Here is a 21,264-nt window from a genome sequence, read left to right on the forward strand (position 1 = left end):
GTTATAATACATTATAGTCATTATAGCCAGGATACTGTTCTAATACATTATAGTCATTATAGCCAGGATACTGTTATAATACATTATAGTCATTATAGCCAGGATACTGTTCTAATACATTATAGTCATTATAGCCAGGATACTGTTATAATACATTATAGTCATTATAGCCAGGATACTGTTCTAATACATTATAGTCATTATAGCCAGGATACTGTTCTAATACATTATAGTCATTATAGCCAGGATACTGTTCTAATATATACAAATATAAACAGGTCATCCAACTGTCCTAGGCCCATATCGGAAATATGCCCTTTTCTAATCAAAGGGATTTCTGCTCAGTGTCGTAATGTTTCACTTCATATCAATCAAATGTTATTCGTCATATGCTTCGTTAACAACAGGTGTGGAATAACAGTGAAATGTCTACATACACATATTGAAATGAACTATAGCTCTTTACATATGCATAGAAACAGATAATGTATTCATTCACTGTATGAGGAGATCTCACCCAGCACTCGCTATCAATGTGGACCTGTACTTTATCTAGTGTGTATATTGACTTAATAATTCTGGGGAGAATTTTAGGTAGCTGAACTTGATGGGAATGGCATTGCAATAACCACTGGCCAGATACTGTGGCATGTTACCCCATTACCTGGTGGCCGTCCCCAGACACTGGGCAAACTCTCGCCCCAGGCCTTGTTTATAAACCAGGCCTTCTCTGCTTCTTCTCCCCAATGTTGCTTTTAAAATGACATATGAGGTTCTATGCAAACACCCCCAGCATCATCCAGATGCCCCCCAAGATACTGGCCCCTTCAGAAGGGCCCTTTCTCCTCGCGTCCGCCCTCAAGGCCGAGCCGGGATGCCGACCATAAATAGGTGAAATACCATGAAATCAGAGGGCACCCACAAAACAAAATAATCCACATGTATATCTGTGACTCCCTGCCTGGCTGGAGAGTATGGTTACAGTATATATGCAATGTTTATTTCTGTGCCCTTAAATAAACAGCAATTAGTCTCCCGGGCAACCACAGCACTCACTGGACAGGTTAATGGGAGCTTGTTTGGTATGTAAGCACGACACCTCAGCGCCTGGCCCCAGCTGATCAATAGGCAACATACACAGCGCCCACCAGGTAGGGAATGGCATGCAGTGTCTGGGCAGGGCTTTCATTAAGTGTCCATGGACATGGAAGGAATGCTTGTTGTTTATGTTTGTTTATTTATTTCTTTTCTGGAAGAGGGTGCATGCTGATAAAAATAAACATGCTACAGTATGGAATATTGCCTCTCTCAGTCTCAGGCCCAGCCAAGGGAATGCTGCCTCGTTTTCCTCCATTGAGTTGCATGATACTACCACATAGAACATTCTCTTCTTGCCTTTCCCTATTGTACAGTGTATTTTTTTGCACATTTCCAACAATAGTACTATTAGAAATAGGCTGCATAGCCTATAAGGCGGATAGTATCTAGAACTTACATTTCTTAGTTTCCATTGTTCAGAATCATTTTAAATAGAACTTTTAAAGGGCATCACTTCAGTGTATCCTATGTGTGTTTGGGTTTGTCTGACAGTTATTTCTGCTTGTTGTAATAAATCACCAAATCTATCTATATACAGGCCTCATGAACATCAACAGTTGGCCAGAGACATAATGTAAGTTGATTACAAAATAACAAGTCATTTGGACTGGTCTTAGGTGTAAGTCGCTCTGGATAAGAGCGTCTGCTAAATGACTTAAATGTAAATGCAAATGTATACTTGTGCATGAAAACTTGAGAGGCTATAAAATATTTTCGTCATAGCACAAAATTGCCTGTTGGGGTTTGCCTGCTGCTCTTCCATACGCACCACTGGTCTGACGAGCTGTCAATTAACCTGCGGTTGGTAGGACCCTGCAGAACTCAACCCGTCCGCTGGCTTCACCTGTTCCCAGGCACAGTTATTTTACCTGGAGTTGCGTTCCATCGCCTCACTAAATGACAAGACGTTCCACGCCGAGGATGATATCGTATTCAGGCTGCAGCTTGCTGCTGCTGTCGGTGGCTTTCGTGGGAGTTTCTTTCACGGAGATGGTCTTCCGTTGCCCGAGTTGCACCGCCGAACGTCAGGCCGCGTGCCCGAAGCTCACCGAGACCTGTGCAGAGATAGTGCGCGAACCGGGCTGCGGTTGCTGCCCGGTGTGCGCCCGGCAAGAGGGCGAGTTATGCGGCGTGTACACCCCGAGATGCTCCAGCGGACTCCGGTGTTACCCGAAGCCGGACTCCGATCTGCCTCTCGAGCAGCTGGTCCAGGGGCTGGGGCTGTGCGGACACAAAGTGGTCACCGAGCCCACCGGGAGCCAGGAGCACCGGGAGAAATTTAGCGGTCAGTTTCAACAAGCTTGATACATTTGTAATGTTGTAATGGAACAGAGAGGAAGTTTAGGAAGTATGATCATTAGTATGCGTTAATCTGTAATTGCTCTGTCATTGGGGTGGTTTACAGCCTTTAGCATGGACCGTATTGTGATTTATTTAATTCGCAACAGTCTAAACTAATGATTTGGGCGTCCATTTGCTCATAGAAACATTTAAACTGTAATTAACACTCTCTAAAACGACTATTTATTTGAATTATTTGTTATTACACAGGTATAACACTTTTATAACACCATTTTATCAAGGTACTTTTGCCTTTTACATGTACCGAATTGAACTGCAAATTATATAAGCCTGTATTTGGCATTGGGCTATATGTCCTAATCACAAATGAAAGAAACGTTTGCAGGTAGTATCATCCATCAGTCTCCAACAACAACCAGAACTACACTGGACTAGTTTGACTTATTGACCTCCATGTGTTGATTTATTGGACCCTTGCTGGAATCCAATAGACTCCGTTACCTATCAATATTATTCCTGTATAACATACACTGTATAAGCAAGCCTATACTGTAAGACATACTGTATGCTTGATTATACCCTGAAATAACATTCCCAGCTTGTGTTTTACACAGAAATCCCAAAACATTCCTATTGAATTGGATAACATGAGAGAGGAGAGAGAAGTAAAATAATACCACATTGATTGGCAATTTGGACTTTGTACTTTGACCCCAACCACTGTCAACTAGTGTCAACTGGAGTGTTTGTTGAAGCTTGTTCAGTATGCTGTGATTTCTACTAAACCTAATGTCAATGTCCCCATCTGCCAAATGTAACATTTGATTAGATTATGAAGGAGTACCTGTGATTCCTGAATAGTTCAAATGGATTAGGGCCAGGTCACCACAGACAGTAGCACTAGAAATGCACGTGGAGTAACCTACACTTGCACATGTAGCCAGAGATAAGTTGGGTCTTAGGAGGTAGTGGTGTTCTAATACTATTTCTATGGTGGAACTCTTCCTGAAATAGCTACTTGCAGTCTGCTTTGCTACAGCCAGATGCCACAGTCCTAGCCTACAGTACAGTGAATTGCCATGACGCCATCCTATGTTTCTCTTCTACTCTGACTGTTTCTATGTATTCACAGCCTGGCATGTAAGGGATGGGTTACACCTGGGTTACACAGTACTATCATTCACACCTGGGTTACACAGTACTATTATGTACACCTGGGTTACACAGTACTATCATTCACACCTGGGTTACACAGTACTATTATGTACACCTGGGTTACACAGCACTATCATGTACACCTGGGTTACACAGTACTATTATGTACACCTGGGTTACACAGTACTATTATGTACACCTGGGTTACACAGTACTATTATGTACACCTGGGTTATACAGTACTATTATGTACACCTGGGTTACACAGTACTATTATGTACACCTGGGTTACACAGTACTATTATGTACACCTGGGTTATACAGTACTATCATGTACACCTGGGTTACACAGTGCTATCATGTACACCTGGGTTACACAGTACTATCATGTACACCTGGGTTACACAGTACTATTATGTACACCTGGGTTACACAGTACTATTAGTTACACCTGAGTTACACAGTATTATCATGTACACCTGGGTTACACAGTACTATTATGTACACCTATGTTACACAGTACTATCATGTACACATGGGTTACACAGTACTATCATGTACACCTGGGTTACACAGTACTATTATGTATACCTGGGTTATACAGTACTATTATGTACACCTGAGTTACACAGTACTATCATGTACACCTGGGTTATACAGTACTATTATGTACACCTGGATTACACAGTACTATTTTGTATACCTGATTTACAGAGTACTATTGTGTACACCTGGGTTACACAGTACTATTATGTACACCTGGGTTATACAGTACTATTATGTACACCTGGGTTACACAGTACTATCATGTACACCTGGGTTACACAGTACTATCATGTACACCTGGGGTATACAGTTCTATAATGTACTTCAGACAGAATTCACAGTATGTTACCTGTAAAAACAAAATGAGGCAATGTTTATATGACTCCCTTTCAAACAGTCCCTTATTAACCACTTTCTTGCTGGTTTAAGCATCCCAGTATACGGAGTGATATAAACTTCTGGACACAATCTGGTGTTACACACGTTTCCTACACGTTTTCATTGTCTAAATAGGCCGACGTGCGAAACCACAATCTATGACAACTCAGGCCATGGTAGCTACATCACATTTCCTGCTTGTTGAAACATAGTAAACCTTGGGATAATTAATAGCAGTAACACTTTAATTAAGGGCTTGTTTAATAAAGGACTTGATTAATAAAGGGCTTGTTTAATAAAGGACTTGTGTAATAAAGGGCTTGTTTAATAAAGGGCTTGTGTAATAAAGGGCTTGTTTAATAAAGGGCTTGTGTAATAAAGGGCTTGTGTAATAAAGAGTTTGTGAGGAGTTTATAGGATCAGTTTATAAGTCAAACATAAAACGCATTGTTTAACAGTCACATCCGCTCATGTATCAGAATAATCATCTCTTAACTTACCTGTCTTTCTCATCTGGCAGAACACACGTAATACACACAAATGCAATGAGTTGTCGCATAAAGCTGACTTCTTACTGTTATTATGTGAACACATGTTATAACCAAGGAAAACGTGTTCTGCATTCTCCAAGATTGGATCACTGGGAAATGCAGAGCAGCCTATATGCATTCCTTCATGCTACTCATCTCATGCTATACAGGCCTTAATGCATGACTGGCATGTAGCCTTTCATCCATGGAAGACGTGATATGAAAACCCTCCTCAGTGTCTGTGGTGCACCCCGTGTCTCCTCCTTACCTGAACCCTGTGGTGGATGGGCATCTTTGTTAGCCCACCAGCCTACGCCTAGACAGTAGCCCCTCATTGTCAATATCAAGTGGTACAGCTACAGTCGGTTTACTGTGACGCATCAGACAATGATGTAAATAGAGACGTTGGGGCGAGATTGATTCCACAACAGGCAGACGGGGAGTATATCATATTATTACGTAAAGACACGTCGTAGTCAATAATACATCACGCGTATACAAAAACATACTATTAAAAACATATATTTAAGAGAAGGGTAGCGTCCCAAATGGTTCCCTATAATGGGCCCTGGGAAAAAGTAGTGCACTCCTTTGCAAAAGAGACCCTGCTAAAATAAAGGTTAACTAAATAGGGTGCTATTTGAGACACACAAAAGTTCATCACTCATCCTCCCATCAGGATCACATCGTTGGGCTGCCACTTATCCAACAGAGGGAGGGTTACCCCACCCACAACCCCACCCACAACCCCACCCACAACCCCACCCACAACCCAACAAAAGACCAACAAAAAAAACTCTCAAAGCTTTACAAGGAAAACAGATCCTGACCATCTGGCTGCAACTGGGCGGTGGAATAACACGGCTCCCTAACGAGGGGTATTCATCTGTACCTGCATGGGTCCACTGCTGGGGTGCCCAGGCCTCTAGACGGTGCCCGCAGGCCCGAAATAGCCCCTGATAATCCCTCCTGCTTCTCTAAAACACAGGCATCACTGCCATCCACCCCTGGGGCTGCAACTTCACCCGAAGCCATGCTAAGAATCTCCGCCTGCCTCAGACGCGTTCCAGAATAAACCTGCTCCCTTTCTCTCTCACTCTGCTTTTCTCTCCCTCTCCCTTTCATTCTCTCTCTCTCTCTCTCCCTTTCATTCTCTCTCTCTCTCTCTCTCTCTCTCTCTCTCTCTCTCTCTCTCTCTCTCTCTCTCTCTCTCTCTCTCTCTCTCTCTCTCTCTCTCTCTCTCTCCCCCTTTCTTTCTTTCTTTCTTTCTTTCTTTCTTTCTCTCTCTGGCTCCCTCCCTCCTACCACTCCCCTCTCTTTCTTCGGTGCTTGGAGAAAACACAAGCTATGTCTGAAATGTTACTGAGCTGAGTGGGGTTGGAAAGGGACCTGTGAAAGGGCTTTGCAGGGGATAGGGCTGGCTTCGACAGATGGTTTGATGTTTCTTCACCGAAGATAATGGAGTTGAAGGAGATTTAAGTGCTGGGTATGTGTGTACAGAAGGAGGCCAATGCATTTGGCTGCTGCAATCACCCAAGATCTGTTGTTCATGGCTAGCCCGATGGCTGCAGGCAGAGCTACTGTCTTAGGGATCGATCCTTGTATGATGGTGGTTTGTGTATCAAGGCCAGTTGACTTGTTACATTGGTGCCATGACTTGAATCACATGTCTGGTGTAGGGTTGCTAAATTCATTTTCATCTTTCAACAAATTCCCTGGTTTTCCAGACATCCTGGTTGGAGGATTCTGGATATCCTGGTTATTCCCCCCTGACTCCGGGGGAGCCTCCAACCGGGTTTTCGTGCGAACCAGAGAATTTATCGAAAGTCCCGGAAATGCAACCCTAATCTGGTGTCCTATCGTCTCTGTTAATAAATGGATAATTAATTAATGGATATGTTCACTCTTCAAAGTTAATCTGGTCTTTTCAGACCTCAAAAGTGGTCTAATGTCAAGGTCACGTCTACAGGCCTCAATCCCAAAGGAATGGGAAAGATGGGCACCATTTCTCTCTATTCTCTGTATGTGTGTGCTGTAATTGTCCGTGCTGCCCTGCAGGTTCGATGGGCTCTGGCTTGCCTCCGTCTCCCTGTCTCTCTGTCCTCCTGGGCCAGGTGTGTGTGTCCCAAATGGCAAAATACTCCCTTTTCCCTATATAGTGCACTACTTTAAACCAGAGTCACATAGGGATACAGTGTTGTTTGGGACACATCCAGAGTCTCAGGTTTAGCCTGCAGTCAGTCAGTCAGTTCAGGGGTGGATAGATGCCTGGCTGGGTGCAGCCAGTGTCTACGTGTCAGGACCTGCCCAGCCCCAGCTAGCTTCACTCTGTGGAGGAGCCTCTCAGGCCAGATAGCCTGGCTGTGAGGTAAACACACTTGCTCTGTGCTGACTGTGTGATTCTAGGAGGAGAGTCCTAGCAGGCCTTGTAAAGGATAATGGGAAGCAGTTATGGAGCTGGCTCTTTTTAACTACAGCTCCCCAAAGTGCTTTACTGTACAGTCGTTGCCAAAGGTTTTGAGAATGACACAAATATTAATTTTCACAAAGTTTGCTGCATCAGTGTCTTTAGATATTTCTGTCAGATGTTACTATAGAATACTGAAGTATAATTACAAGCATTTCATAAGTGTGAAAGGCTTTTATTGATAATTACATGAAGTTTATGCAAAGAGTCAATATTTACAGTATTGACCCTTCTTTTTCAAGATCTCTGCAATCCACCCTGGCATGCTGTCAATTAACTTCTGGGCCACATCCTGACTGATGGCAGCCTATTCTTGCATAATCAATGCTTGGAGTTTGTGGGTTTTTGAATTTGTGGGTTTTTGCTTGTCCACCCGCGTCTTGAGGATTGACCACAAATTCTCAATGGTATTAAGGTCTGGGGATTTTCCTGGCCATGGACCCAAAATATCAACGTTTTGTTCCCCGAGCCACTTAGTTATCACTTTTGACTTATGGCAAGGTGCTCCATCATGCTGGAAACGGCATTGTTCGTCACTAAACTGTTCCTGGATGGTTGGAAGAAGTTGCTCTCGGAGGATGTGTTGGTACCATTCTTTATTCATGGCAGTGTTCTTAGGCAAAATTGTGAGTGAGCCCACTCCCTTGGCTGAGAAGCAACCCCACACATGAATGGTCTCAGGATGCTTTACTGTTGGCATAACACAGGACTGATGGTAGCGCTCACCTTGTCTTCTCCGGACAAGCTTTTTTTCCGGATGCCCCAAACAATCGGAAAGGGGATTCATCAGAGAAAATGACTTTAATTGCAATTAATCTGATCACTCTTCATAACATTCTGGAGTATATGCAAATTGACATCATACAAACTGAGGCAGTAGACTTTGTGAAAATGTATATTTGTGTCATTCTAAAAACCTTTGGCCACGACTGTACAGTCAATTGTGAAGGTGATACGTTATATATACACATAAACACGGGGAAATTGTCACGCCTTGGTCATTGTATTTTGTGTTTTTGTTATATGTTTGGGTAGGCCAGGGTGTGACATGGGTTTATAAGTTGTGTTTCGTATTGGGGTTTGTATTATTTGGGATCGCGGCTGATTAAGGGTGTGGTATAGGCTTGGCTGCCTGAGGCGATTCTCAATTAGAGTCAGGTGCTTATCGTTGTCTCTGATTGGGAACCATATTTAGGTAGCCTGAGTTCGCTTTGTATTTCGTGGGTGTTTGTACCTGTCTCTGTGTTGTAGTCACCAGATAGGCTGTAATTAGTTTCACGTTCCGTTCTGTTGTTTTTGTATTTAGTTTCAGTTATTTCATGTACCGCGATTCTTTCATTAAAGTCATGAGTAACCTACACGCTGCATTTCGGTCCGACTCTCTTCTTTCAACAGACGAACGCCGTTACAGAAACACCCATCTCTCACGGACCGAGCAGCGTGTAACTGGCAACGACGTAGATAACTGGCAGGAGCTAAAGGAGGACGTTATGGACGGTAGAGGCATGGATTATACGAAGTGGGAAGAAATCGACAGGTGGGCGGCCGACCCAGAGAGAGTGCAGGCGCCCGCCTGGGATTCGCTTCAGCAGTGCGAGGAGGGCTATAGACGAATGGAGTCTAAAACGAAAACACGGCGACGCAGAGTGAAAAACGAAAGTAACCCCCAAATATTTATTGGGGGAGAGCGCAGAGAGAGAGTGGCTGAGTCAGGAGTCAGACCTGAGCCTACTCTCTCTGATAATTTTGAGGAGCAGCAATATAAGGACTTCTTTTCTTGGGAGATGATATTAGATGGAAAAGGACCCTGGACGCAGCCGGGAGAATATCGCCGTCCCAAGGAAGAAGTAGATGCGGATAAAGCGGAGAGGCGCTGGTATGAGGAGGCAGCACGGCGACGCGGTTGGAAGCCGGAAAAGCAGCCCCAAAAAATTATTGGGGGGAGGCTAGAAGGGAGAATAGTTATGCCAGGTAGGAGACCTGCGCAAACTCCCTGTGCTCACCGTTGGGCTAGAGAGACCGGGCAGGCACCGTGTTATGCTATGGAGCGCACGGTGTTTCCAGTGCGGGTGCAGAGCCAGGTGCGGCACATACCAGCCCTTCCTATTGGCCGGGCTAGAGTGGGCATCGAGCCAGGTAAGCTTGGGCAGGCTCGGTGCTCAAGAGCTCCAGTGCACCTGCACGGTCCGGTCTATCCAGAGCCACCTCTACACACCAGTCCTCCGGTAGCAGCTCCCCGCACCAGGCTTCCTGTGCGTGTCCTCGATCCAGTACCACCAGTTCCAGCACCACGCACCAGGCCTCCTGTGCGCCTCGCCTGTTCAGCGCAGCCAGCGCTTTTCTCCTCTCCTGCGCTGTCGGGGTCTCCCGCCTGTTTAGCGCAGCCAGAGCCTTTCTCGTCTCCTGTGCTGCCGGAGTCTCCAGTCTGCCCAGCGCCGCCAGTGCTCCCAGTCTGCCCAGCACCGCCAGTCTGCCCAGCGCCGCCAGTCTGCCCAGCGCCACCAGTGCTCCCAGTCTGCCCAGCGCCGCCAGTGCTCCCAGTCTGCCCAGCGCCGCCAGTGCTCCCAGTCTGCCCAGCGCCGCCAGTGCTCCCAGTCTGCCCAGCGCCGCCAGTGCCGCCAGTCAGCCCAGCGCCGCCAGACAACCAGTCTCTTCCAAATCTTCCAGACAACCAGTCTCTTCCAGATCTGCCAGACAACCAGTCTCTTCCAGATCTGCCAGACAACCAGTCTCTTCCAGATCTGCCCGACAACCAGGATTTACCGGAGCCTACTACCTGCCTGAGCTTCATCTCAGTACTGGGCTTCATCTCAGTACTGGGCTTCCTCTCAGTACTGGGCTTCCTCTCAGTACTGGGCTTCCCCTCTGTCCCGAGCTGCCCCTCTGTCCCGAGCTGCCCCTCTGTCCCGAGCTGCCCCTCTGTCCCGAGCTGCCCCTCTGTCCCGAGATGCCCCTCTGTCCTGAGATGCCCCTCTGTCCTGAGATGCCCCCCTGTCCTGAGATGCCCCTCTGTCCTGAGATGCCCCTCTGTCTTGAGATGCCCCTCTGTCTTGAGATGCCCCTCTGTCCCGAGCTGCCCCTCTGTCACGAGCTGCTCCTCAGTTATGTGGGGATCTGGGTGAGGACTATTAGGCCATGGTCGGAGGAGAGGGTGGATTATCCCAGGACGCAAAGGGGAGGAAATAGGACATTAATGGAGTGGGGTCCACGTCCCGAGCCAGAATCTCCACCATGGACAGACGCCCACCCGGACCCTCCCTATGCTCTTGAGGTGCGTCCGGGAGTCCGCACCTTAGGGGGGAGGTTCTGTCACGCCTTGGTCATTGTATTTTGTGTTTTTGTTATATGTTTGGGTAGGCCAGGGTGTGACATGGGTTTATATGTTGTGTTTCGTATTGGGGTTTGTGTTATTTGGGATCGCGGCTGATTAGGGGTGTGGTATAGGCTTGGCTGCCTGAGGCGATTCTCAATTAGAGTCAGGTGCTTATCGTTGTCTCTGATTGGGAACCGTATTTAGGTAGCCTGAGTTCGCTTTGTATTTAGTGGGTGTTTGTACCTGTCTCTGTGTTGTAGTCACCAGATAGGCTGTAATTAGTTTCACGTTCCGTTCTGTTGTTTTTGTATTTAGTTTCAGTTATTTCATGTACCGCGATTCTTTCATTAAAGTCATGAGTAACCTACACGCTGCATTTCGGTCTGACTCTCTTCTTACAGCAGACGAACGCCGTTACAGAAATACAGTATCATTATCAATATGCTGGCCCTAGAGTGAGGTAATATTAATTTATTACACAATAAGTCACATTGAGATTAAAGGGGAGAATTAAAGGGATCATTTGAACCATGAATGTGTGTTGGTTTGACCTATCCAGTCTCCCCTTCTCCATCCATGGGCCATCTGCTCAGTTGACTAGAGTCTAGACTGTCAGACATGAACCTTCTCTCCTTTGTGCTGTTCTGGGAATTTGACAAGCATCAGCTATTAAAAAAGCAAGGAAGCCACTCATCCCTTTTGTCTGCTGTATTAATTCAAGCAGTGGACCGGACAACAAAGTAAAAACAATGGAGTTGCAGCTCTGTTGACGTTGCAAAGCCCAAGCCCACCTCTGTGGATCGGTGGAACAGAGTGTACTGCAGGAACGGGGCCCCCTTAGAGTGGGGTCCTGACCCTGTCCGTGTGTGTCTCTCCGTTTATGTGTCTCTCTCTCTCTGTGTGTGTGTGTGTGTGTGTGTGTGTGTGTGTGTGTGTGTGTGTGTGTGTGTGTGTGTGTGTGTGTGTGTGTGTGTGTGTGTGTGTGTGTGTGTGTGTGTGTGTGTGTGTGTGTGTGTGTGTGTGTGTGTGTGTGTGTGTGTGTGTGTGTGTGTGTGTGTTTAGGGATGTATAAGTTTGTGTGTGTGTGTTTTTGTGCATGTCTCACACCTGATTCCAGTTGACTTCTCCCCTCTGTTCTGCAAACGACACTGAGAGCACAAAGAGTTTCATGCGGGGAGCTGAAGTTAGACCTGATAGTTTCATGAAGAGAGCTGAAGTTAGACCTGATAGTTTCACGAGGAGAGCTGAAGTTAGACCTGATATTTTCATGAGGAGAGCTGAAGTTAGACCTGATATTTTCATGAGGAGAGCTGAAGTTAGATCTGATGGATTCATGAGGAGAGCTCTGGCTGCTCCATGCAGTCTGGCAGCTCAGGCTGCTCTGAACAGGCAGGAGGCTCCGGCAGCGCTGTAGAGGAGGAAGGCTCTGGAAGCGCTGAACAGGCGGGAGACTCCGACAGTGCAGGAGAGGAGGAAAACGCTGGCTGCGCTGAACAGGCGGGAGGCTCCGACAGCGCTAGAGAGAAGGATGGCTCTGGCTGTGCTGAACAGGCGAGGCGCACTGAAGGCCTGGTGCGTGGTGCTGGAACTGGTGGTACTGGATCGAGGACATGCCCAGGAAGCCTGGTGCAGGGAGCTGCCACCGGCGGACTGGTGTTTGGAGGTGGCTCTGGATAGACCGGACCGTGCAGGCGCACTGGAGCTCTTGAGCACCGAGCCTGCCCAACCTTACCTGGCTCGATGCCCACTCTAGCCCGGCCAATACGAAGAGCTGGCGTGAACCGCACCGGGCTATGCACCCGCACTGGAAACACTGTGCGCTCCATAGCATAACACGGTGCCTGCCCGGTCTCTCTAGCCCCCCGGTAAGCACAGGGAGTTTGCGCAGGTCTCCTACCTGGCATAGCCATACTCCCTGTAAGCCCCCCCCAATACATTTTTGGGGCTGACTCTCAGGCTTCCATCCGCGTCGCCGTGCTGCCTCCTCATACCAGCGCCTCTTCCTTGGGGCGGCGATATTCTCCAGGCTGTGCCCATGGTTCTTTTCCGTCCAATATCTCTTCCCAAGTCCAGAAGTCCTTTGATCGCTGCTCCTCACGATTAACAGGGGGAGTTGGCTCAGGTCTGAACCATGACTCTGCCACACTCTCCCTGAGCCCCCCCCCCCCCAATACATTTTTGGGGCTGCTTTTCGGGCTTCCTTGCCAACCGTGTTCCCTCGTATCGTCGGCTCCTATCTCCGGCTGCCTCTGCTCTCCTAAGTGCCTCCACCTGTTCCCATGGGAGGCGATCTCTTCCGGCCAGTATCTCCTCCCAAGTGTAACAACCTTTGCCATCCAACACGTCTTCCCATGTCCATTCCTCCTTTCCCTGCTCCTGCTGTCGCTGCCTGTTACCACGCCGCTCGGACCGGGTGTGGTGGGTGATTCTGTAACGGCATTCGTCTGTTGAAGGAGAAGCGGACCAAAATGCAGCGTGGTGGTTACTCATGTTCTTTAATGAAAAATCGACAATACATGAAATAACTTTATAAATACAAAACAACAAACAGAACGTGAAAACCTATACAGCCTGTCTGGTGAACAACTACACAGAGAACAATCACCCACAAAATACACAGTGAAACCCAGGCTACCTAAATATGGTTCCCAATCAGAGACAACGAGAATCACCTGACTCTGATTGATAACCGCCTCAGGCAGCCAAGCCTAAGCTAGACACACCCCTAATCAGCCACAACCCCAATGCCTACAAAAAAAACAATACGACAACACAATAAACCCATGTCACTCCCCGGCCTGAACAAATAATTAAAGAAAACACAAAATACTAAGACCAAGGCGTGACATGAAGTTAGATCTGATAGGTTCATGAGGAGAGCTGAAGTTAGATCTGATGGTTTCATGAGGAGAGCTGAAGTTAGATCAGATATTTTCATGAGGAGAGCTGAAGTTAGATCTGATAGTTTCATGAGGAGAGCTGAAGTTAGATCTGATAGTTTCATGAGGAGAGCTGAAGTTAGATCTGATAGTTTCATGAGGAGAGCTGAAGTTAGATCTGATTGTTTCATGAGGAGAGCTGAAGTTAGATCGGATAGTTTCATGAGGAGAGCTGAAGTTAGATCGGATTGTTTCACGATGAGAGATGAAGTTAGATCTGGTAGTTTCATGAGGAGAGCTGAAGTTAGATCTGATAGTTTCATGAGGAGAGCTGAAGTTAGATCTGCCAATGTTGTGTCATCAGCAAACTTAATGATGGTGTTGAAGTCGTACTTGACCACTCAGTCGTGGGTGAACAGGGAGTACAGGAGGGGACTAAGCACGCACCCCTGAGGGGCCCCAGTGTTGAGGATCAGCATGGCAGATGTGTTGTTGCCTACCCTTACCACCTGGGGGTGGCCCATCAGGAAGTCCAGGATCCAGTTGCAGAGGGAGGTGTTTAGTCCCAGGGTCCTTGGCTTAGTGATGAGCTTTGTTGGCGCTATGGTGTTGAACGCTGACCTGTAGTCAATGAACAGCATTCTCACATATGTGCTCCTTTTGTCCAGGTGGGAAAGGAAGTGTGGAGTGCGATTAAGATTGCATCTGTTGGGGGGGTATGCAAATTGGAGTGATCTAAGGTTTTTGTCATGATGGTGTTGTGAGCCATGACCAGCCTTTCAAAGCAGTTCATGGCTACCGACGTGAGTGCTACAGGCAGGTTACCTTTGTTATCTTAGGCACAGGGACTATGGTGGTCTGTTTGAAACATGTAGGTATTACATATTATATATCTACTGGATTGTAAACGTCAGAGGGTAGAATACACTTCACTTAAGGGCCGGCCAAGCCTGTTATATCTTATTTATATCTTATAACCTATAACCTTGTAACATCTGTCGTTAATAGTGGTATGTCAGTGGACAGCCTGACAGTACAGAGAGTTTGTAAACAATACATTACTCTGAAAGTTTATTCATCTAAGATTTCCTCAAAACAAGGTCCAGCCAACTGTTTCCTCCCCCCTGCCATTTCTGTTATTCTTCCATTTTGACGGTCCCAGAGCCCTGGGAGAGCTGCTAGTGGGCCCTCAGCCACCGCTCTGTCTGTTGTCAGGAATAGCATGGACAGCTAGTGGACTCGCAGGGCCAGGCCCCCTGCATTGTTTGGTTGATGTTTAAGCACAGGTTATCTGGTCAAACAGCTGAGGACTTCTACCTCCCTTCCCCAGATAGTGTGGTGTGTTAGTTCTGGGTGGTTGCTGTTCAAGCTTTCGTTCTAATCAGTCGGACATGAAAATGAGCTAGTGCCCTTTCATGACATGCCTTGACATTGGAGGTGAGGAGGACACTAGTTATAGCAAGTGAAGGTGCCCCAGAGTTAACAGAAAAGTGTACACAGACAGAATCAGATGTTCACTATTGGTTCTCATTCTTGGAAGTTAAAATGGAAAAAAGAAACAAATAATAATATTTCACAATATTTTTGATAAAGGTCCAAAATATTGCACCTTTAAAGATGTATCTATTTCCGCTGAAAGATTCACCATGCATGTCATTGCCAAATGTACTAAAGCCAACCTGCTGGCCCTATCATGTATCATTTCATGAAGGAAGGTGCTGTATACTTAATCATACACATGGTTGAGCTTTCTGTGATGTAATGACAATATAACGACAATGTTATGACAGTGTTGTAATGAACGATCAATTGATTTAATGGAACTGGTTTCCATAGAGCTGTTTTGACTGTGTTTGTATGTATGTGTGTGTGTGTGTGTGTGTGTGTGTGTGTGTGTGTGTGTGTGTGTGTGTGTGTGTGTGTGTGTGTGTGTGTGTGTGTGTGTGTGTGTGTGTGTGTGTGTGTGTGTGTGTGTGTGTGTGTGTGTGTGTGTGTGTGAGAATGTGTGTGCATGTGTGTGAGTCTGTGCATGTATCCTGTGTCTGCGTGCGTGTCTGTCCCTCAGGGGAGGTGGTGGACCTCCTGGACACGAGCCTGACAGAGATCCCCCCGGTGAGGAAGGCCACTAAGGACAACCCATGGATGGGGCCCAAGGAGAACGCTATGCGCCAGCACCGACAGGAGATGAAGACCAAGATGAAGAGTAACAAGCCGGAGGACCCCAAAACTCCCCGCGGCAAGCAGGTTAGTAAACACCTAGTACTAAACAGTTAGGCTACATCCCAAATAGCACCCTATTCCCTTAATATGGGCCCTGGTTAAAAGTAGTGCCTTATATAGGGAACAGGGTGCCATTTGATACGCTGCCTTGGTAAACTGAGACCATTGGTGGGTCGCATCTGTTAGTAAACAGTTAGTGAACCTGGGATCATGATTAGCAGTGTCCATGTCCCTTTAGGAAGGAGTCAGTCTTAACAGAACCTAGTGCACTGCTGCCATCTTCTGGAGCAGACCTGATGGTGTCCAGCAGCTAACAATGTCTTACTGCCAATTTGGACAGTTAAGGCCAGCTTTTTTATCGGAAAATGTAGATAAGCATTTCTATTGGACAAGATAGCCCTCCGTTTGACAACGTTTGCCCCCATTTGACAGTACAAGACCCTACTGTGGAAAACTCTGTATTGTTTCCTTGAAGTCGAGCCTGGCGTCCTGTTGTAGACCGACCTAGGAAATGACTTTGGTAGTACTTTATAATAACACCTTGTAATGAAGCATTTATAATGGATTAATAAATAGTTTATTCATCATTACGCCCACATATGTAAATGTTGTTAGCCAGGAATTCACATATTTATGAATAACTATGTCATAATAATTAACACGATCGTTCATAAGATGTTTAATATCGGTCCTTATAAACCATCTACTAATCATTAGTTAAGTGTTCTTGCGTGACCTCATTTAAAGTGAGCGCTATTTATACTTTATAAATGCTTTGTGAATGTTCTGAGTGACCGGTGTAATTTGTCACAAAAAGATGGACATGCCATTGGTAGACATTCCAGCAGTACCTGAATTAACGGTTTACTAAACTATTATAAACGCTTTATTTCAAGATGTTATTATAAACTACTACCGGTACTTATTTTCCCACATTGAGTCATTTTCCTTGAGGATAATGATTTTGGCATTTCACGGATGCCAAGTTTAAAATAGAACCATTTGCCCCGGATATTAGCGAGTCTTGGCAACACATCAAAACCCATCAGGAGAGACTGTAAGTGCAAAGATATGAACATTCCAATCGGTTTTACTATTGATGAAGCCATAACACCTAGAGAAAGAGGGCGATCAGGTGCTTTGGCAATAATCCATGAATAGAATTAGTAATGCAAATAAAATGTACTCTCAGTTATACCTGTGAGAGAAACATTATTAATTTTCATGTGAATTAGCCTACCACCGGACACAAACATTAGCCTACCACCGGACACAAACATTAGCCTACCACTGGACACAAACATTAGCCTACCACCGGACACAAAAATCAGTATTTTAGCTAGATATTTTCAATGAGTGTATTTGGCAAATAAGTTCTTTGCTTGTGCCACGACAGCTAACGTTAGCGTTATAAGTTTACAACGTTGTTTTTCACAAGCAGAAATCCCGCCTGCTTTTTAAGCCCGTCCTAACCAAACTCGTAATATATTCTGAAGAGCACCCTGCCCAGGAATTGAGATATGTACATATAGCTAGAAATAAGCTAACCGATAGTCAACAGTAGCAGCAGCGTGTGTGATAAGTCAAAAACGTTAGTGCAAAAACGGTCAATGTAGATAGTCCAGGTAGCTATTTGGTTTACTATTCAAATAATTATTTTGCAGTCTCATGGCTTTGGGGTAGAAGTTCAGAGTCCTGTTGGTTCCAGACTTGGTGCATCGGTACTACTTGCCGTGCAGTAGCAGAGAGAACAGTCTATGACTTGGATGGCTGGAATCTGACAATTTTTAGAGCCTTCCTCTGACACCGCCTGGTATAGAGGTCCTGGATGGCAGGGAGCTCGGCCCCAGTGTAATAGTCAGAGACTATTAATCATGTGAATGGTGTTGCCTGTTGCTTCAAGGTCTGAGATTTCCCAGACTATTAATCATGTGAATGGTGTTGCCTGTTGCTTCAAGGTATGAGATTTCCCAGACTATTAATCATGTGAATGGTGTTGCCTGTTGTTCCAAGGTCTGAGATTTCCCAGACTATTAATCATGTGAATGGTGTTGCCTGTTGCTTCAAGGTATGAGATTTCCCAGACTATTAATCATGTGAATGGTGTTGCCTGTTGCTTCAAGGTCTGAGATTTCCCAGACTATTAATCATGTGAATGGTGTTGCCTGTTGCTTCAAGGTCTGAGATTTCCCAGACTATTAATCATGTGAATGGTGTTGCCTGTTGCTTCAAGGTCTGAGATTTCCCAGACTATTAATCATGTGAATGGTGTTGCCTGTTGCTTCAAGGTCTGAGATTTCCCAGACTATTAATCATGTGACTGGTGTTGCCTGTTGTGTACTGTAGATTCAGTGTCAGCAGGAGCTGGACCAGGTGCTGGAGAGGATATCTAAGATGCCCTTCAGAGACAACCGAGGCCCACTGGAAGACCTGTATGCCCTGCACATCCCCAACTGTGATATGAGGGGGCAGTATAACCTCAAACAGGTGACTACACCCTGCACATCCACAACTGTGATATGAGGGGGCAGTATAACCTCAAACAGGTGACTATACCCTGCACATCCACAACTGTGATATGAGGGGGCAGTATAACCTCAAACAGGGACTACACCCTGCACATCCACAACTGTGATATGAGGGGTCAGTATAACCTCATACAGGTGACTACACCCTGCACATCCCCAACTGTGACAAGAGGGAGTAGTATAACCTCAAACAGGTGACTACACCCTGCACATCCCCAACTGTGATAAGAGGGGGCAGTATAACCTCAAACAGGTGACTACACCCAGCACATCCCCAACTGTGACAGAGGGGGCAGTATAACCTCAAACAGGTGACTACACCCTGCACATCCCCAACTGTGACAGAGGGGGCAGTATAACCTCAAACAGGTGACTGCTCACTCTTACTTCATGGCCCAGGAGCATACACACACACACACACACACACACACACACACACACACACACACACACACACACACACACACACACACACACACACACACACACACACACACACACACACACACACACACACACACACACACACACACACAAACACATGTTCATTCTGTGTTTCAGTGTAAGATGTCTCTGCACGGCCAGAGGGGGGAGTGCTGGTGCGTCAACCCACACACCGGTCGGCCCATCCCATCAGCACCGACCGTGAGGGGAGACCCAAACTGCAGCCAGTACCTTAGAGGACCAGAGTTGGACACTCTCGCCTCAGCCCAGAAATAGTACGGCCCTGGTTCTCCCTTTGATCGGCTTAAAACACAACAGAGGAAGCAGTACTCTAAACACTTAAGTAAGCTATCAAAATGTTTGTGCGTCTGTTTCTGTGTATAGTTTTGTTTGGTATTAAATCAATTCTCAGTGATATCGTACAATGTAACCACCATAATGTGTCTTGGCTTGAGAACAAATTCCACTGCAAGGGCATAGGATGTGACAGGCAACAAAGATGAAACCCATTCTTCTTTGCAATTTCAAAGGAAGTCAGTGTTTAACTGGTATTTTCATTGATCTCTCTCTCTTTCCCTCCTCTCGTAGCTTTTCTGTGGTGAACAAAGTCTAATGAGAAGAATGTTTACTATGGGCTAAATCTGTGTCCAGCTCAGACTTTTGTGTAAAAATCAAGCATTGATGTCAATGGGCGATTTGCACGTAAATTCCAATTATATGCACATTTGGCAATTAGTATTCACCGCTATGGACCTCTTGTATTCAATGTATCTGTTGTAGGGTATCTAGAGAGATGTTATCATGAACAAATGATTTGACTTATTTGAAAGGTGAATATGTGAAGCAAAAAAACAAAACGGCGAATTGACGCTTTAAGGGATTAGTGTCTTACTTACTTAGTGTTTGTATGGCTGTGTTTACACTGGTAGCCCAATTCTGATATTTTGCCACCGATTCGTCTTTTGACCGATCAGATCAGATCTTCTGCGTGTGTAAACGCAGCCCAAGTGTCTTACTTTCTGGTGCTGGGAAGTGAACATGTCAAATGTTTGGTGGCTGTGTACTCAACTCCGCCTACCGTTTGTTTGTTTTACAGTGTTCTACGCCTTCAGGTTGGTAGGCTACTAAAACTATGAAACCTACCTTCTATAGCCTTTGGAATACACATGCGTCTTCTATACACTGTAGGAAAACCACATAGACAAAGTCTTGTTGTTACAAACACAAATACACGTTTTAGATTTCCTCGTTAATAGGAACAAATAGAAATGTAGAATTGTTGTGTGATAAAGAACGTCTTGTTATAAGATGAAGTACATGATTAAATGGATGGTAACTTCCTGTACGTTGATTGTGTATTCATTCGGGCGTTTGCCCTGGTATCTTGTGTCTCATTTTCTTACTGGAGGTCTAGGTGTAGATAAGCCATCGTATTTCATGGTACAACCCAGTTCAAAGCAAAACCCACATGATTGCCTATGTTCAGGTGTTTCATGGTACAACCCAGTTCAAAGCTAAACCCACATGATTGCCTATGTTCAGGTGTTTCAGGGTACAACCCAGTTCAAAGCTAAACCCACATGATTGCCTATGTTCAGGTGTTTCATGGTACAACCCAGATCAAAGCTAAACCCACATGATTGCCTATGTTCAGGTGTTTCATGGTACAACCCAGTTCAAAGCTAAACCCACATGATTGCCTATGTTCAGGTGTTTCATGGTACAACCCAGTTCAAAGCTAAACCCACATGATTGCCTATGTTCAGGTGTTTCATGGTACAACCCAGTTCACAACTAAACCCACATGATTGCCTATGTTCAGGTGTTTCATGGTACAACCCAGTTCAAAGCTAAACCCACATGATTGCCTATGTTCAGGTGTTTCAGGGTACAACCCAGTTCAAAGCTAAACCCACATGATTGCCTATGTTCAGGTGTTTCATGGTACAACCCAGATCAAAGCTAAACCCACATGATTGCCTATGTTCAGGTGTTTCATGGTACAACCCAGTTCAAAGCTAAACCCACATGATTGCCTATGTTCAGGTGTTTCATGGTACAACCCAGTTCAAAGCTAAACCCACATGATTGCCTATGTTCAGGTGTTTCATGGTACAACCCAGTTCACAACTAAACCCACATGATTGCCTATGTTCAGGTGTTTCATGGTACAACCCAGTTCAAAGCTAAACCCACATGATTGCCTATGTTCAGGTGTTTCAGGGTACAACCCAGTTCAAAGCTAAACCCACATGATTGCCTATGTTCAGGTGTTTCATGGTACAACCCAGTTCAAAGCTAAACCCACATGATTGCCTATGTTCAGGTGTTTCAGGGTACAACCCAGTTCAAAGCTAAACCCACATGATTGCCTATGTTCAGGTGTTTCATGGTACAACCCAGT

At 45.7% G+C, this 21,264-nt stretch overlaps 1 protein-coding gene across 2 annotated transcripts; it reads left to right on the plus strand.

The window, feature by feature from the left end:
* Positions 1 to 1,860: 1,860 nt before the first annotated feature.
* Positions 1,861 to 20,201, plus strand: LOC124010873 (insulin-like growth factor-binding protein 2-A). Of its 2 annotated transcripts, XR_006834510.1 has the most exons (5): positions 1,861 to 2,383; positions 15,734 to 15,912; positions 18,235 to 18,375; positions 18,978 to 19,203; positions 19,449 to 20,201. XR_006834510.1 is itself a non-coding variant. In XM_046323617.1 (4 exons), exons 1-4 carry the CDS (start codon positions 1,996 to 1,998, stop codon positions 19,134 to 19,136), a joined length of 867 nt encoding a protein of 288 aa, XP_046179573.1. In that variant the 5' UTR covers positions 1,861 to 1,995; the 3' UTR covers positions 19,137 to 20,201. The 2 variants fall into 2 exon arrangements, 1 of the variants encoding a protein (XP_046179573.1); XM_046323617.1 differs by having other exon boundaries at positions 18,978 to 20,201.
* Positions 20,202 to 21,264: the final 1,063 nt, after the last annotated feature.

This window comes from Oncorhynchus gorbuscha, linkage group LG23, assembly GCF_021184085.1.
Source record: "Oncorhynchus gorbuscha isolate QuinsamMale2020 ecotype Even-year linkage group LG23, OgorEven_v1.0, whole genome shotgun sequence".
Taxonomy (NCBI): domain Eukaryota; kingdom Metazoa; phylum Chordata; class Actinopteri; order Salmoniformes; family Salmonidae; genus Oncorhynchus; species Oncorhynchus gorbuscha.